Source organism: Caretta caretta, chromosome 27, assembly GCF_965140235.1.
Source record: "Caretta caretta isolate rCarCar2 chromosome 27, rCarCar1.hap1, whole genome shotgun sequence".
In the NCBI taxonomy this organism is placed as follows: Eukaryota; Metazoa; Chordata; order Testudines; family Cheloniidae; genus Caretta; species Caretta caretta.
Window position 1 is genome coordinate 3,707,014 of NC_134232.1, and position 18,358 is coordinate 3,725,371.

The 18,358-nt window shown below is 51.4% G+C and overlaps 1 protein-coding gene across 1 annotated transcript in view; it reads left to right on the forward strand.

The window, feature by feature from the left end:
• The first annotated feature begins 1,030 nt into the window (after window positions 1–1,030).
• Window positions 1,031–18,358, forward strand: part of SMARCD2 (SWI/SNF related BAF chromatin remodeling complex subunit D2) — a 36,161-nt gene continuing 18,833 nt past the window's right edge. Inside the window, exon 1 of the mRNA XM_048829645.2 lies at window positions 1,031–1,253. Coding sequence (XP_048685602.1) covers window positions 1,092–1,253 — 162 coding nt within the window. The 5' untranslated portion in view covers window positions 1,031–1,091. The remainder of the gene's footprint in view (window positions 1,254–18,358) is intronic.

An 18,358-nucleotide genomic window follows, 5' to 3' on the forward strand; every position in this document is an offset into this window, starting at 1 on the left:
TGGTGTGTGTATGGGTGCAGATGCACAGATGTCGGGTGTGCATGGTTATAGGAGCACATGTGGGGTTGTTGGGGTATGCATCGGTACAGGCATACCTGTATGGGTGTTGGAGGGTATGGGGTTATAGGCGTACATTCATGCATGTCAGGTTGTGTAGGAACAGGCAAACATGCACTGAGGGGTTGTGTGTAGGTACAGGCACACATGCCTACAAATTGAGGTGTGCATAGGTATGGGTGTACGTGCACAGATATCAGAGTGTGTGTAGGTACAGGTGCACACGTGCTTTTCGGGTGTGTGTAGGTACAGGCATAGACATGCAGATGTCAGGGTGTGCGTGTAGGTACAGGTGCACGTGCATGCCCGTTGGATGTACATAGGTACAGGCGCACACATGTGGGTGATGGAGGGTGTGGGGGTACTGACATACACGAGTGTATATTGAGGCGGGTGGGGTACAGGCGTACACACATGGGTGTCAGGGTGTGTGTAGGTACAGACACACACACACACGTTGCTTTAATTACAGGTAAAGCAGCAAATCAGCCCAGCGGAGCCTGGCCCTCGGTCCCACAGTCTGAGCCCCACCCGCCTGCTCCGGGCCAGGCCCCTGCACCGGGCCCAGGGCGGCCCCTGCCCTCTCAGCGGCTGCTACAGCGCCCAGCGCACACCCTCAGGCAGCAGGCAACTCCCACTCCCAATGGGCTCACAGGGGGGGCGGGGCTTGAAGCTCAGAGGCGGGGCCCAGAGAGAACAGGAGGAGGGGCTCTGGGTGGGGGCGGGGCCGGGAGGAGGCAGGGCTCTGGGTGGGGCGGGGCCAAGGACCCGGGAGGCGGGGCTCTGGGTGGGGCGGGGCCAAGGACCCGGGAGGCGGGGCTCTGGGTGGGGGCGGGTCCGGGAGGAGGCGGGGCTCTGGGTGGGGGCGGGGCCAGGAGGCGGGGCTCTGGGTGGGGCGGGGCCAAGGACCCGGGAGGCGGGGCTCCGGGTGGGGGCGGGGCCAGAAGGCGGGGCTCTGGGTGCCGCGCGGTGTCTCGCCCTGGGAGCCGCCGCCGCTTCCTAGTAAACAGGCGGGCCGCGGGGCCGCGGAGCCGATGTCCGGCCGCGGCGCGTTCCCGCTCAGCCCCCTGACCCCCGCCCCCGGGGCCGCGCCGCCCCCTTCCGCCCCGGGGCCCGGCCTCATGCGGGGCGCGAGCCCGGCCGGAGTGGGGGCCGCTGGGTACCGGCCCATGGGGCCCGCCGTCGTCCAGTACCAGGTGCGGCCGCCGGGCGGGAGGGCACTGGGGGGGTTGGGGTGTGGGGGGACATGAGGGAGGGCACTGGGGGGTCTGGGGATGTGGGGGAGGGCACTCGGGGGTTTGGGGTGTGGAGGGGCTGAGGGAGGGCACTGGGGGGTCTGGGGATGTGGGGGAGGGCACTGGGGGGTTTGGTGTGGGGGGGGCTGAGGGAGGGCACGGGGGGGTCTGGGGATGTGGGGGAGGGCACTGGGGGGTTTGGTGTGGGGGGGGCTGAGGGAGGGCACTGGGGGGTCTGGGGATGTGGGGGAGGGCACTGGGGGGTTTGGGGTGTGTGGGGGGGCTGAGGGAGGGCACTGGGGGGTTTGGGGTGTGGGGGGGCTGAGGGAGGGCACTGGGGGGTTTGGGGATGTGGGGGAGGGCACTGGGGGGTTTTGGGTGTGTGGGGGGGCTGAGGGAGGGCACTGGGGGGTCTGGGGATGTGGGGGAGGGCACTGGGGGGTTTGGGGTGTGGGGGGGCTGAGGGAGGGCACTGGGGGGTCTGGGGATTTGGGGGAGGGCACTGGGGGGTTTGGGGTGTGGAGGGGCTGAGGGATGGCACTGGGGGGTCTGGGGGTGTGGGGGAGGGCATTGAGGGGTGTGGGGGGGCTGAGGGAGGGCACTGGGGGGGTCTGGAGATGTGGGGGAGGGCACTGGGGGGTTTGGGGTGTGTGGGTACTGTGGAGGACTGGAGGCACTGGGGGCCCAGGTGTGTGGGGGGAGGAGTTGTGTGGAGCCCAGGAGTGGGTGTGGGGAGGAGGGCACTGGGCGGGGTCCGTGTGTGGAGGGGACTGTGTGTGTGTTGGGGGGAGGGCGCTGGGGGGACCAGGGGGTGTGTGGGGAGAGTAGGTGCCATGTGGTGCTGGACAGGAGGAGGGCGGTGGCAGCTCCAGGAAGCCCCCCCCTGCTCCCCTGCCATGGCAAGTTTCCTAGAGCCATATGTAGCTAAACACCATCCTTCCAATTTGCCCCTGCGCACCCTGCACCCCTCCCCCGGGATCCAAGCTCTGGCCCAAGGGAGGAAATGATTTCCAGTCCAGTGCCCTGATGGGGTTGGGCTCTCCACCAGCTGGAGTACCTCTCCTGACTGGAGCTGCGGCAGTGGCCCAGTGGCACGGCAGCCTCTCAGGTAACTAGGTCTCACACTGTTCAGTGCAGCAGTCATAGAATAACGGAGTTGGAAGGGACCTTTGGAGGTCATCTAGTCCAACCACCTGCCCAGAGCAGGGCCAAGACCAACTAAATCATCCCAGCCAGGGCTTTGTCAAGCCTGACCTTAAAAACTTCTAAGGAAGGGGATTCCACCACCTCCCTAGGTAGGTAACCCATTCCAGTGTTTCACCACCCTCCTAGTGAAAAAGTTTTTCCTAATATCCAACCTAAATCTCCCCCACTGCAACTTGAGACCATTACTCCTTGTCTTGTCATCTGCTATCACTGAGAACAGTCTAGAGCCATCCTCTTTGGATCCACCTTTCAGGTAGTTAAAAGCAGCTATCAAAACTATTAGTCCAAAGTCCTTAAACCGTGATGGCATTGGGTATGGTCAACTTTACAAAGTGGCCACCTGCCTCAGTTTCCAAGTGCTCTCAGAACGTTGCCCCACACAGAGCACGTTGCGCTAGGTAACACTGGGTCGTGGCAGCAAAGTCTGCATCTAAAAGAAGTCACGCTTGTCATGCCAGGCACAGATGGAAAAACCTGCTCATGGACCCCGCTTCTGCCTGTGCATCTAGCAGCAGCCAGGGTCTAATTAAAACAGAGTGTGCAGCAGTAACCCGGGATCAAGTGGGCAATGGTTACACTACATTAATTCCAGCTCCTCCGATCTGGCTCTTATTCCACAACATAATTTGGAAGAAGTAGGGAAAGGGGCCTAAGATGTCAACTGAAGAAGAGTCTGTAACTTTGCTTATTGGGTCCTGAGGCTTGGAGATCTTGCCCTAGGGGTGGATTTACCATTGGGTTGGATGTGATCATTCCATTTACTAGTTTAAAAAGAAATGGCGGAAGCAGTCCTACTTATGGACACCCTGCTCTCTGAAGCAGTGGAGAACTTGGGAGAGATATGTGGCTCCCCCCTCAGGGACTCATGGGAATGAGCTCATGCTTCACTTTCTGTTTCTGAATTTGACTGAAATCCTTTTCAGATGGCTTGGGGTGGGGTGTCTCCTGGTAGGAGCTGTCACTTGGGGGCGTTATTTTGTTTTGGAGAGGATAAAATAGAGATGGTAGCTTCTACTTGAAAGGTAACTGGATGATATTGACCAGAAGCTTGATGGCTTTTATGGTGCCTAAAACAGCATTGTGTATATTTGGGTAAGGGATTTGTGTGTGAGAGTCATTAGAAAATTACAGGACAAGAGACAGACTCCTAATCAATTCTTTTCTTTGTTGTTTTGGTGCTGTGTCCGGGTTCCCTGTACAAGGGTCTGCTAAAAATGATTTAGTTGGGGATTGGTCCTGCTTTGAGCAGGGGGTTGGACTAGATGACCTCCTGAGGTCCCTTCCAACCCTGATATTCTATGAACTAGACTCTTAGGGTATGTGCGCTGCAGCTGGGAACATGCCTCCCATCCAGCCTGGGTAGACAGACACACGCTAGCTCCGCTCAAGCTAGCATGCTGAAAATAGCTGTGGCTCGGGTGACGGTACGGGCTAGCCACTCCAGTACTGACCTGGGGAGTTGAGCAAGCTTGTACTTGGGTGGCCAGCCTGTGGTGCAGCATCCACAGTGATTCTTCTCGCTTGCTAGCTCTGTCTCTCTCATATCTGTCTACCCGGGCTGGGAGGCACGCTTCCAGCTGCAGTGTAGACATACGCTCTGAGGGTGTTCTGTGGAGGTGATAAAAAGCCTGTTGGCAGAGGGGTGGGGTGGAGAATGGGGTCGCTTTTTTGGGGTCTTGTAGGGGAGTGTGTGCATAATATCTATGGGTAGCTGTAGTACTGAATAGGAATGTGCTAGAATCCAGCCAACATCTCTCTTCTTCTCTCCACCCCGCCCACCTCTCCAAACCGATTGCATCAAACAGCCCTTTCCGCTTTCCCAGGTGCTGAGAGGAGGTAACACTTTGGGGCTTGATTTGGCTATTTGGCAGCCCACTTGCTGCTTTACCTCTTCTGAGGTGGTGAGTTGGATCATGGATGTGCAGTAGGCCAGCAAGCAGTCCCTCTGTGTGCAGCTTTGGATGTTAGAACCTACTTAGATAATGTTGGCCTGAATTGCTTGGCTACGGTTAGATGGCAAGCCAGTGGGAGAGCTGGGAATAGAATCCTGATTCCCTTCCCTGTGTCTTAGTACAAGACTCTCCTTCCCTATACAGTTTCCAAAAAGTGCTATGGGATCTCTAACACATACCAGACTTGGTTCCCGGATTAACATCTCCTCCTTAGGACAGCAATTGTCACAATGCAGGGTGATATCACAGGCTCCATATTGTCAACTGAGAATTTTATTCCATTGAAATCTTCTAGCATGTGATCAGTGTGTTAAAGAAGCTTTGTCCAGGTGCTGTTGCAGATTTATCCCCTATACAGCCTCTGTTTGCGCCACCTTTTCCCTGGTTCTCAATGGCTTTTAGCCACTTAAAGTCCATGAAAAACGATGTTAGCAGATGAACGCTGACTCACTTATGGTGTTGCTGTGCAAACGCTCTCTGTGTCAGCAACATAGGATGATGGCCTGGGTCTGTTGTAAACAGCCAGCAGGAACTGCTGCACATGACTCCATATCAGGGGCAGCCCTGAGATTCACTTGGGGTTTGTGGGATGGTCATTCTGTTTGTGTGAAAGCCAGCCCATTCTGAAGACAGCTAAGTGTGAACCACCTCAGGTGACAATGGTGTTTTCTACTGAAGCTTCTCCAGTTCCCCTGTTTTCCGTTTCCCCTTTTGCAGCATTCTCATGTAAGTCAATATTAATGCGTATGTTTTGCAGGTATAACAGCTGTGCCCAAATTTTAGATTTCCTGCATATAGTTTACCTGAAGAAAGTTGGACAGATAGTGGGAAAATAATGGAGGGGGAGGGAGAAGGTTCCTGCTTCGTATCTGAAGCGGGGAATGGACACTGGTCTCTGGAGTGGAGCTGGCCAGTGAGCAGAGCTAGGGAAGTTTGGGAGTCAGTGAAACAATTCTGTCTGCTGTCTAAGGCGTTCTTTGTGAGGAGTGTAATATTATAACTGACACTCAAACTCTCTGCCCTCAGCGTGCAAAGCTGTTCATGCTGCTAGGCTCTTGCAGGCTGAAGGGTTGGGTAATGCTCTCTGCCGGGCAAGCAAAGTGTTTAAATGGAGGAGACCTGATTGTTCTACACTCTCCAGCTAGCCCATCTTCAACCCCTCTGCTAGTCTCCACTTCCATGTCAACAGCCCACCCCCATTTATATCCACAAATTAAAAAACAACACATCCTCCAGCCTAGGAAATTTCCACATTGAAAATGTCATTAACATAGAGTTAAAGCTGTTCAAGTTATTCCCTCAAACACCAGAAAACGAGGAAATCTCAAATCAAGATAATATACAAAACTCTGAGCATTAACCCACTAGGGTCCCAACTCTTGACCACACTAATATTCTGTAACTTGTGCTTTCCTTTCAACAGTATCACCCACAATGCTCCAGTCCTAGCATCTTTGCATACTGTTCTGTCTGTCTGGTGTAGAGTATGTGGAGATGCTAAGATAGTGTCAGTAAACTAGTCAATAAAGACCCACATCTTAAATTTGTGGAAGATGCCATAGGGCAGGACAGAGATATGCTGACAAGGGTTTGCTGAGATTTAGGGCTGGGGTAACAAGGGGTGCTGTGGGTCATGATTGGGATGCATTAATAGAGCCATGGGGGAGGTGGGAGGCTACATACTGTCTCCACGCTGGCTAGCTGTAGACAGTACTATCAGCCCTTCACTTCCATGACTGCTCCTCACTGGTGCCTCACAGCACTAGATCAGAGGGGGTACGTGCCTTGCAAAGCTGCTGCCGTCTGTTCTGCGCACCTGGAGAACGCTGGTGTAGGCCCTATGGACACATTAGATTCAGACCTGGTGTGCCTTGGTTTAGTTGGGGACTTACTCCACAGTTCAGGCTCTGAGGGACACAATAACCATCAGTGACTCGGGTCTGTGCCAGGGAGTACTCAGGGGCTCTTTAATTGGTGGATTACTAACATGATATATTAAACCTTCTACATCCTTGTGTGTCACTTGGCTGTTTCGTTAACAACTCGAGCAGGGAGTTTAAGCAGGTGGCTCGTCTTGGCATCAGGGGGCTTTGTCTCTGTTAATCCTCCATGTATTAGTGGCACCAGAGTCTTCTAACCTGGTGGCTAGTTACTGGTGTTTCCAGAATAGCCAGACCCTGGTCCTTTGCATGGCACTCAGCAGTTGAGTTTAGAAAACAAAGGGGGTTGAGTAAGAGGATCAGAAAATGGACGATTATTCAAGCTTTGCCAAGGTGCTTGGCACAGTACAGAATGAGGAGACCAGGTCAGTGCCCCCCATGAGCCTGCCAGCTAATTCTGACACATGAGTGTCCAGAGGAGTTCCAGGCAGTGCAGGGCCCTGGCAGAGGTCACTGCTGTAGGGCTTAGCAGAAGCGGTTTTGAGGGAAGGGTGTGAGCAGTGGTGCTGAGGACTGTTCGATCATGAGGAGAAGTCTGTCCTAAGCATAGAAGGAGTCAGACAGAAAACTGGCTACAAAAGGGGAGGCTTGGTTAGAGTGAAGACAACTGGTGAGTAGAAGAAAGACAAGCCTGGAGACAGGCAGAGTCTTGATAGTGAGGAGGTGACGCCTGAGCTTGTTGCAGCTGGCAAGGGAAGCTCTCGAAGGGATTCCAATAAGGGAGTGGTGTGGTCTGAGGAACCGGTGAGGAGGAGGAATTTAATTGCAGCATTTCTGTTGTGCTTTTCACCTCGAAGGTGGAAATGCAGCCATTTAGAGGCTGAGTCCCAGGATGAAATCTCCATCTTGATCACACAGGGACCCAAGTGCCATTTGTGCTCTTTAATGCAAATTAGGTGATGGTTTAATTCAGTCAAAATTAGGGCACCCTTCATGTGCAAGGGCACAGATCTAGTGTTGGGCCTAAGCTATCTGACCATGTGAAAATGTTTGTATTCTGGTGAAGAAAGAGCTAGCTTTGATGCAGTGGCTTTCAGTTCTTTTATGTAGCACCTATTATTTATGCCCCGAGTGGCTCTGCCCTATAAATTAACTCTCTCGTGTACTAATGTTATGCCAGAATAGAAATAAGAGAACAGAAAGGTACATGTTCCATTAGAAATGGTTTGATCAGTATTTGCTGAATGAGAGAGAGCTTCTTTCCAAGGTGTTTAGAGGCTATATGAAATAAGGTTGTTTGTTTGTATTGCAGTAGCACGTGGAGGCCCCATTGTGCTATACACACAGTGAGGCAGTCCCTGCCCCAGAGAGCTTGCAGTCTCACTGGTATGCGATTTAGTGGGTGTAATGCACAGTGAAGGGAGTATCGGTAATAGGAATACATGATTATCTAAGCTATATTATCCAGTTTATATATTTCACTGGAGTTTTTAATATGAATCTGCACCAGGTCACTTGTCTGCAGTAGAGAAGACTGATCCAGTGGAGGGACTCAAAGTGGGGTGTCATGGACAAAGTGCCAGGCCAAGAAGATTTCAGCAACAGCAACATTTTGAATGAATCTGAAAAGGGATCAGGGTTGCTAGGAGTCAAGATGAGAGCAAATGACCTGGACTAGGGTTCTAGCCAAGCAAGGGAATATCTGCCCTTTAAAAACAGCTCCATGGATGTGCTGTTACACTGGTGTGTAACCCTCCCTTTCCTGAATGGCAGTGGTTTTAGAGAGCAGGTTTCATCAGAGAGATTATACATCTGAGTTGAATTCTGTATTGTCACTTCAATCATCTGCTTTCCTTTTGAGGAGGGAGGCAGGGAGAGGCACCAGTTGGGTCATACCCAGCCCTTCGCCCCCAAGAGGAAAGCACCTGCGGTTGTGAGACTGGAGTTAATCTAGATGTAAAATCTCTGTGAAACTTGCTGTCTGAGGCTTCCGCTCTACCCACCACCAGTTCTCTCTGCTGCCTCTCTTGAGAAACCCCCCACTTTCTGCAGATATCCCCTCAACTCCTCTCTTTTCTGTAGTCTTCCTTTCCTTAGCCATGGTCTGGAGAGGGCAGTCCTTACCAATCCAGCCTTTTGGAGGGCCAGTTCAGTGATCTGTTTCCCTTCTGAGCTTCCTGTGGGAACTTAATGCTCCTTCTCATGCTGCTGTTAATTGTGGCCTGTGGAGTAGAAAGCTAGTCTTCTCAGTATTCTCTTTTTGGTGAGAATCTTACTCCTTTCTCCTTATTTCATTTTGCCTTAATGCTTGTGCTACAGATTTAATTCCACAAAACTATGAAGTGGGTTTTTTACTCACAAAAGCTTATGCCCAAATACATCTGTTAGTTTTTAAGGTGCCACCGGACTCCTCCTTGTTTTTGTGGATACAGACTAACACGGCTATCCTCTGATAGATTAAATTCCAGTAATTTTTCTCTTCCCCCTTTGCTGTCTCCTTCCTTTCTCGGATTTGCTTGTGATGTTTTCACTCTTGCATTTACTTTTTACTGTGCCGTCTCAGTTTGTCTCTTCCTTCTGCCTGTCTGAGACCATGAAGTGTGTGAGTCTGTCTTCTTCTGTGATGCTTTACATGAAGGATGGCTTGGGTCTAGCCTGGTGTGTTTCAATGGCAGGTGCAGAAGTCTCAGGTTATAACTCGTGCATCCGTTTGTACAGTGCGCTGGGGGAACAGAATGTCAGAAATGGATTTTTTTTTTACTCATATTAAATGGACCCTAATGTGCAGCATAAACTGACTTGTTTCTCTCCCTTCCCTCGGTCTCCCCCATTCTCTCACTGGGACCTTGTGGTAGCACCGAGCAGTAAAGCTGCCATTGTGGGTTCTGGCACAAACATTGTTTCATGTCTAGATTGAGTTGAAGGCAGAATCCTCTGACCTGTAACATCTGTGGCTTTGCAAGCAAATCTGTCTGGACTCAAATATCGCAGCTGGGTCACATCGCCAGCACGTGACTAAATTCTGCTCCGTAGTTCTGGCCATTGCTTTGTTCCCAGCCCCTTTTATTCACTACCCTTCAGTTTTTAGCACAGGAATAGCCCGACTCCTGGAGTTCCTTTCGTAATAAAATACGACTAATCTCCAGTAATGCAAGTCCTGAACCCACAGCAGTCTCCTTACACAGCTGTAGTCTTGCTAGGGGAGAAGTCTGTACTGGGATTTCCAGGAGACCAGGCAACATCTTAATATTGCCTTCCTCTGATACCTTCTGTTTGAAGATTTCAATGCCCTTGAACAAACTGAGCTTCCTGATGTCCCTGTGGGGCAGGTATTATTCCTGTTCTACAGACTGGCAAACTGAGTCGAGGGGAAGTGAAACAGCCATGGACTCAGAGTGCCACGTGGGGGTTGGGCCCATCTGCAGCATGGATAATGTAGCTTCAAAATCCAAGGCATCGCTCGCATCAGCCTGAAAGCTGAGCTGAAATCCTGTTTGAACAGGGTTTGTTTTGCATGTCAGAATGGTAAACATTGCTGTTTGGCTTATGGGGATTCTGGAGGAACATGCAGGAATTGCCTTCACTGGGCATCCATCCAGGCCTTGCTTCCAAAGCCCCGAGCAAGAATACATGTGGCTCTCTCCATAAATGTCAGTGTGTACGAAGTTGGATCACATGCTTCTGGCATGTCAGGAAAGCCCCATTTGCTCTTTGTTCTTAAAGGCTACACTAGATTCAGTTTTGGGAACTGACGGATAGTGACAGTAACTATGGCCTGTAGGACCCTGAAATGCAAACCAGAGCAAGGAACATATTCTGATCTGCACCAGGCGTCCCATGGACCTGCCCCTGTGGCAGCAACCTGTCTGTTTCAGTCACAGTTGATTTCCTACAACTTTCAAGCATGTGCCCTGCCCACTACCTGCCTTGGAAGTGCTCTCTGTGCATGTGTTTTTTGCGAGTACTTGATACTGCATCCTAGTGGCACCACTCCTCATTTTCATTAGACAGATGAGGTCTTTTGGATCATCCTTTCCTTAGCCCTGGGCACTGAGGGGAGTATTGCTCCTTAGTGTTAAGTTGTAGAGAAGAGCCATTACATTGGGATAAAGAAGAACAAAGAATTAGAGAGTATCTCTTCCCATTACTTTCTGAATCACTCTTTCTGTTAACAGTGTGTGACTCAGGCTATGTCTACATCACAAAGATAAGTTGCCCTTTGTTAGGTCGACTTACAGCCATTGCATTAATTACTGCAGTGGTACATGTCCACACTACCCTCCTTGGGTCGGTGGTGCATGTCCTCACCAGGAGCACTTCCACTGACCTAAGAAGGGCAGCACGAGGAGCAGAGAGCCTTCTTTCTCCCCTTCTTTTCCCTACTTGCAGCGTCTCCAATTCCTGGACTCCCGCTTCTCGAGAGGAGCCCTTGGCAGGCATGTAGGTTTCTGTCATGCAGGCAAATATTCATCAGGAAGCATTCCAAACTCATGTTACTTCTGAGGGAAGCTGACTCCAAGCAGGGCTCCCAAGAGGCCTATGCATTGATCTGGAATGAACCACTCAACTGTAGACTACTCCGTCCATGCTTTCAGCTTCGGGAGGGAATAGAAACAAAAATTTTCTATCCCACTTCAAATGGCTCCCCTCATTCTCTGTTGGCAACATCTTCCTTGGAATGTAACTTCCAAGCTTTGTCCTTAGCTTAGCCCATCAGCTGGAGTAATGTGAGGAGATCTAGGTGGCAGAGTCACTGATCGAGGACCGCCGAGGCCTGTGGAGAGTGGAGACCCTTGCAGACCCCAGTCAGGATGGGCATTATGTTCTAAGAGCTGGGACTCGCTTTGATGATGCTGGCTGTAACACACACAAGCCAGTACCATGGATCCTGCTGGTAGAACTCAAACCAGTAGGGGCTTCACTTTGTCCTTGAGAGGATTCTCTAAGTAGCTGTTTAACAAGGCTGCAAGGGTAAACAAGGACATGGGGAATCTGCTTGTGTGATTCCACTTTTCCAGTTCCTCTCACGCAATGGATTGAACCCAATTCTGTGATGTGTTGCCAGGACAGAGGGCTAAATCTGAGCTGTGGGTGAAGACTGCTCAAGCACTAGTGGAGGTGATGCCAAAGTCAAGCATCAAAGAGCATCATTTGTCATGGTGCTGACACTTCATTTACAAACATGAGGCTTCTCTTCTCCCCACTGGAGCCATGTGGTCTCTGCAGGCTTCCCCGTGCCAGGTCAGCTTCAAGAAATCTTCATACAGGATGTTATCACTCATGGCACGCTTTCAGACACACCCTCTGAGCTGACTCCAGGCTCCTCCAAGTCCCTCCCCAAAGAGATCTCCTTTTCCTGCCCAAGCTTCAGAAATCTGACCAAATAAAACAGCACAGTGACCAAAGCTAGGGGTGAGGTGGACGCGTCCCAAGAGTGACAGTCAGGGGGCGCTTACTTCAGAGCAGGGTTCTCAACCTTTTTCTTTCTCAGCGCGCCCCCGCCCCCCCCCGGCCCAGCTGTGCCACAGCAACCATTTTTCTGTATATAAAAGCCAGGACCATTGTTCGGGGGTAGCAAGCTGGGCAATTGCCCGGGGCCCCGCAAAGCTAAATTGCTTAGGCTTCAGCCCCATGTGGCAGGGTCGGGGCCCTGGGCTGCAGTCCTGTGTGATGGGGCTTTGGCTTTGTGCTCTGGGCCCTAGCAAGTCTCACACCAGTCATGCTGTGCAGACCCACAGGTGGTCCCGGATCCCTGGGTTGAGAACCACTGCTTTAGAGTGTGTATGTGAGAGGAATAGCCAGTGATGAGATTAGGAGTTGGGGATACTGCAGAACCATTGCACTCTCGCTGGCAGAGACTTGGCCAGGCTAGGCCCTAGCCATTGGTGACATCCTCTCACGTGGGCAAACTTGTCACATGCTTATGCCAGAAAAATTACCTGCATAAACTACACCAGTCAGCTTTAGGGCTGCATCGACATAGTTGCCCTGTGTGAATTTTCTTGCTGTTGATAATCCTGAAAGTCAAGTTGGGCATTCCCCTTTTCTTTCACCACAATGAAGGTTATTTTGAGTGGTTGCACACATCCATTCCATTCTTGGTGAGCATGGGCCCTGCACACAGTCACTGGAAACTTTTCCTCTGGTGGTACCTGTCAGTGCGGCTTGACTCCCCTCAGCTGCTGTGTGCCAGTATAAAGGGCTCAGCTGCTCCCAAGCTCCCTCAGTTTCTTCTTACTGCCGGTGACGGTTGTTGGAATTGCTTGGCTTGCCTTAGCAAGTGCTCTGCGTGTTCATTGTAAATTAATTGTAGAGAGTTTTCTAGATTTATAGTGTTAGTACTTAGTTAATAGTGTAAGTTTTCTCTTTTGGCCAGAGTTAAGGTTTTTCCATTACTCTGTACCAAGGGATGCCTCAGTGACCGGCTTCAAGCCCTGTGTCTCTCGGGTTAGGCAGATGCCCCTAAGTGACCCACTCTCAGGCTGCCTGAAGTGTTTAGGGGAAGCTCAAATTCCGGATCATTGCCAGATCTGCAAAGACTTTAAGCCTCAGGCAAGGAAAGACCGAGAAGTCAGGGTAAAGTTTTGCTCATGCTAAGACGTCTGTCAGAGGCCAGTAGGTCAGACTCTGCACCAAGTGCCTTGGCATCAGTTAGATGCCTCCCAGTTGCCTGAGTCCCAGCGCTGCTCATCCTCCCCAGTGCCTAGGAAGAGGTATAAGACCTCTAAGCAGGCCGCTGAGAGGGGAAGGTTGCTTTCACCAAAGTCATCTAGGCATGGGGATAAGAGTAGAGGCCAGCCCAGAGCTAAGCACGCCTCTTCTCCGGCACTGCCAAAGCTGGTAAGCATTGACTCCAGCACCAAGGCAGGTGCTGTCGAGTCCAGAGCCTGAGGGAGTCCTTCTACATCTGCGGCACCGCACTGTCCCAGGACCGTCTCGGTACTGACTATGCCAGATGCATCTGCAGCAGCAAGAGATCTGCTGAACCTTTCGGTGTTGGTATTTCCAGTGGTGCAGGAGATCATGCTCTTGGTACCAGCAGACGGGGAGGGCACTAGCAACATCGGTGCACCACTTGGTACCGTGTCAGCCTCTGTTACCTCAAATTGCACATCCATTGGTACCATCCAAGGGGATCCCTGCAATATGGGCTGTGCTGTGTCATTCTCCTTCTCGGCATTGGTCTTTGGCACTGTTGGGAGCGGCCCCTCCTTCGTCAGTGGAGGGAGAGTCATTGTCCTCTGAATCAGAGGTTGGCTCCCGTGTCTCCCAGCCTCAGAGCTGCTCTCACTACTCTCCATCCCGTTGAGGGGGGTGGCCACTCTGGGGCCCACCACCAGACCAATGGCCTTTTTGGAACCACTGGAGTTTCCCACCAGTCTCTAGGTCGTACATGAGACTTCCTGTTCTGTGTCTCAGAGAGGTGGGGGACGCCTGCTCACCAGGCACCGCCTGTTCCTGAGCCCAGTACCAGAATCCTCATTGCTTTGTTGACATTCTGGCCCCAGCAGGGCCATTGTGTGGCTTTACCTATTAACAAGGAATTAGGGACCCTGTTAAGGCTCTCTGACAGACCCCTTTGTCCCTTCCCCCACCTCAAGAAGGGCGAAACATAAATACTATTTGTCTTCCCAGGGGTTTGAATACCTCATCCACCTCTCTGGGCTGTCTGGTGGTGTCAGCAGCTAATGAAAGGGAGCAGCAAGCGGCGACCCATAAATCAAAAAACACACACAAACTAGATCTGTTTGGTAGAGAAGCTTATTTTAGGGGGGGGTTGCAGCTCAGGACTGCCAACCAGCAGATGCTTTTGGGCCAGTGTGATTTTTAACATGTGGGACTCCTTTTTAAAGTTCAGAGACATGCAGCTGGAGGACGCTAGGCGGGAGTTCTCCTTAGTTGATGAGGGGAAATCTGTAGCAAGATCTTTTTGGTAGGCTGTGCGGAGGCAGCGGACTTGGTGGCTCGGTCCATGGCTTCTGCAGTGGCCACGCGTGCGAGCTCTTGGCTGCAAACCTCTGGGCTTCCCCAAGGGGTCCAACAGCCTTTACGGCACCTGCCCTTGGAAGGGGCTTTGCTGTTTTTGCAGCAAACTGAGTCTAAGCTCCATGGCTTGAGGGGCTCGAGGACCACTCTAAAGTCTTGGGGATCGTACCCTGCAGCCCCAGCCAGAAAGCTTTCTGGGTAGCTCTCTCTTCAGCCAGGAGGGGGTCGAGCTGCCTTATACGATCTTTTTTTAAGGAGAAGGTATACTTGCACCCTTGTTCGAGAGGTCTCTCTAAACTGGTATCTAATTTTCTTATTAACCTGTCAGTTTACTTACCTACATTTTACCCAGAATCACAGGCCAATAGAGAGGAGCAGTGTTTGCACACCTCAGATGTCAGAAGAGCAATGACCTTCTACGTAGACAGGACTAAACAGTCCAACTACTTGTGGCCATAGCAGATAAAATGAAGGGTCTCCTGCTCCCTTTGCAAAGAATTTCATCTTGGAATGTCCTGCAGTCATGTTTATGACCTGACAGGCATTTCACTGCCAGGTAAACCGATAGTACATTCCACAAGATCACAGGCAGCCAGGATGGCATTCCTTGTGCAAGTCCCTAACCAGGACATTCGTAGAGCAGTGGCTGGTCTTCAGTTCACACCTTCACATCCCATTATGCCATTACTCAGTATTCCAGAGACGATGCTAAATTTGGACGAGTTGTACTCCAGTCTGTGCGTACATGAACTCCGATCCCTTCTCCCATATTACAGCTTGTGAGTCACCGAAAGAGGAATGCACATGTGCAATCACTCGAAAAGAAAAAACGGTTACTAACCTTTTGTAACTGTTGTTCTTCAAGATGTGTTGCACATGTCCATTCCACGGCCCGTCCTCCTACCTCTGCATTAGAGCTGGCCGGCAAGAAGGAACTGAGAGAGCTCAGGGGCTGGGCTGGGCAGGCAAATGGAACTGACTGGAATGAGGGAAACGTTTTGTGGTGGTGATGTCCAAGAAGGAATAGATTCCTGCCATTGCTGACTCTGTTGGGCAATCCGGAGTAAAAGGCAGTAAAACTGATTTGTGTCACTAAAGCCAGCAGATCTGATTTCAGTGCATGCGTTGGTGGTTGTGTGTGGATCTGTTGACGATGCCATCTTTACGTTGTTGCTTATCAGAGTAGAGATGCGCTTTACGACAGGGCCACTGGCTCAAGCGTCTTGCCCTTTTTGCTCCTACAGCACCACCTCAGTCACAAGAGTACACGTGGCCAGCTCTGCAGAGCCATCAGCAGCTGGCTGCTCTCCATCCTCCGCAGCATCTATCCTTTAAGCAAGTTGGGGGAATGAGGGGAAGCTAACAGGGCAGGAGAGGAAAAAAATGTGGGATGAGGGAAGAGAAAATAAGAAATATGGGGAGGGAGCAGAGAGAGAAAGTGGCAACAGTGCTGTGAGGGAATGTGCAAGGAGTGGGCCCAACTGGGGGAGCTGGAAACCACCAAACGAGGTCCATATATGTCCCCAGAACAGCTTCATTTCATTTACCAGGTAAAATGATAAACAGTTTATTTAGCAATCTAGTTGCTCATTAGCCAACTGGACTACTCCATCTGTCCAGTAGTATCTTGTAATCGGAAGCAAAATGAATTAATTTTGTACAAGTTCTACACAAGCATTGCCCCTTAGAATTCATTCTGTTCTGTGTTTTCAGTGACAAGTGAAATTGTTGAAATTAAATGTTAAAATCTAGACGACTGGAATTCTCCATGCTTCACAATGGAGGTAACTGAAAGATTGCCCAAGGTGACTTCAGGAAGATCTATGAATAGAGCCCAGGTCTCTAGGAAGATAGAACTAAGGCTTGCCATGGTGCCTTTCAGAATGAATATGCCACATTTATGTGCTTGTCTATCCTGTCTGTAACCCTGTGCCATACTCTATTCTAGAGCTATTAATATAATGTAGGAATTCTGATACTCTTCTGTGGACCAGCCCCAAGAGGGCAACATGACAGTTTGCTGGTAGATTATACAACTATTTGTGCAACAGTAATGGCATATTGGGCAACAGCCTACTTCTGCTACTAGTTGCTCCTTTAGCTCAAGTGGAGGAGGTCTGTACTGTGGGTCTGAAGGTCCTGGGTTCCAGCATGCTGACAGCCCCTGCAGGGGGAAAAATGCGATTGTGGTTGATTGCATGGGCAGCCTTAATCTTGGCACTTGCAAACTTTGGGTGCCTGACTCTGCAACCTTAACATGTTTAAATGTGGACTTTTAAAATGTTTTTAATAGGACCTCCTGTGAAGTTGGCACTTGTTGAGAAACTGGGGGCCTCAGAGCATATCTAGCAGCTGTCAGAACCTTTCACTTGTAGCTCACCAGTTTGCATCCAGTCCAGCTGAGCAGGGAGTAAAAATTGTGCCTGTTTAATGGCTCTTTGGCTTCTATAGGAGATGAGTTTGGTGGGACCAGTTCCAGTTCCCCCAGTCCAAACCTAGGCTTTATGCTAACTGGTGAACTCAGCTGAGTGGTCGACAGCTGTGTGAGCCATGGGGACTGAACTGCTCCTGTTACTCCTAAAAGCAGTGTCTCACCCCCTCTGGCTGTGTGTGCAGGAGGCTGGTTCTGGAGAAGGCTTTATTAACTAGGGCTCTCAAATGCTCGCTACGTCACCCGACTTCAGGCTGAAGTTATGGCTCTATGCAAACAAGCTCTTTAAGTTCACCTAAAATGTCACGTAGAGCTGTGCAGAACCTGGCTGTGATGTGCATTACAGAGATCCGTAGGCGGCTACTCCTCTTCTCTCCAGCCCAGCCAAACAGGCCCTTCTGTTGTTTCATTGGTGGCCTTATGCACCAGGCCTGGCAGCTGCTTCTGTCGAGCCCCTGGGGAGCACTGCTGCTCGTCCGTTACATGGCTCTTCCATGGAGTCAGTTCCCCTAGCTCTTCTCCCTTGGAGGGAGCGCTCGCCACACAACAACTCAGTCAGTCTTTCATCAGTGGGCTTGTTCCATGCTCTCCAACGCAATCCGTCACATGCAGGGCCCGAACAAAGGCAGCTGGGGAACAGTGGGTGCTGTCTCGGCATGTTCTGGAGCTGCCGGAAGCAATGAAATGTTGTCCTGCTGGCTTGGTGACTTTCCCAACCACACAACGGCCTTGGCAATAGGGAGCCCATTCTCGATATCTTGGAAAGCAGACCAAGCAAACTAGGGAGCCCTGAGGTGGTTGGCCAGCCAGCGACCACGCCGGCAGTTTGTCAAGCACCCAAGGGTGCGCCTAATGTTGGTAACCTGGGGCCAATTACAGCCTTGTGTTCAGTACAGCAGTGCTGTGGCAGAGACTGCGGATCCCAGCATGTAATGCTCCGGTTTGCTCTGGGTGCCCTGGTAGCCTGGATTGTCCCTGTGGGGGGAGGGCAGCTATCTGGGCCTGACTCTGGGTGGAGGTGGATCCTGGAGAGGAGGGTTGAGGCTTGAAGTTGTGGGTTTACAGCCTCCAAGAAATGCTCTGCTGGATCCCCGGGGGGATCGTGAGATGAGGCCAGGGGTCACAGGATCAAGCTTGTACCTCCTGAGGTGTTGTCCAGGCTCATTTAAAGTCTCTCAAACCCCTCTGGCCCCCATGCAGCCTTTGTCACCTAATCAGATACTGTCTGTCACAAGGTACATGTAAGCGGTGGGCCATTAGGGAACTGGATTCTCCCTTGCACAGCCCCATCATGATGGTTCTGGGGCCAGAACTGGGGCTGTCAGGAGAGAGGACCCGCCCTGAGCCATGCACACCACCTCTGGGCACATGACACTAATAAACAGAGCTGTGTGAAGGCCATTGTGTGCCCTGAGTCAAGGTTGTACAGCTGCTTTGATCCTAGACACTGCAGCACTGGGCAGGCACCAGGCCAGTCCGGAGCCCGAACCTCCCACCAGTAGCTGCCGAGTTCGATATGGGTCTCTGGGTGCGCATCCCCTTGGTGCCCTTGCTCCCGTGTTGTAGGGAAACGGTGTGGTGGCATATGGGTCCCAAAGGCATTAGCAGGGA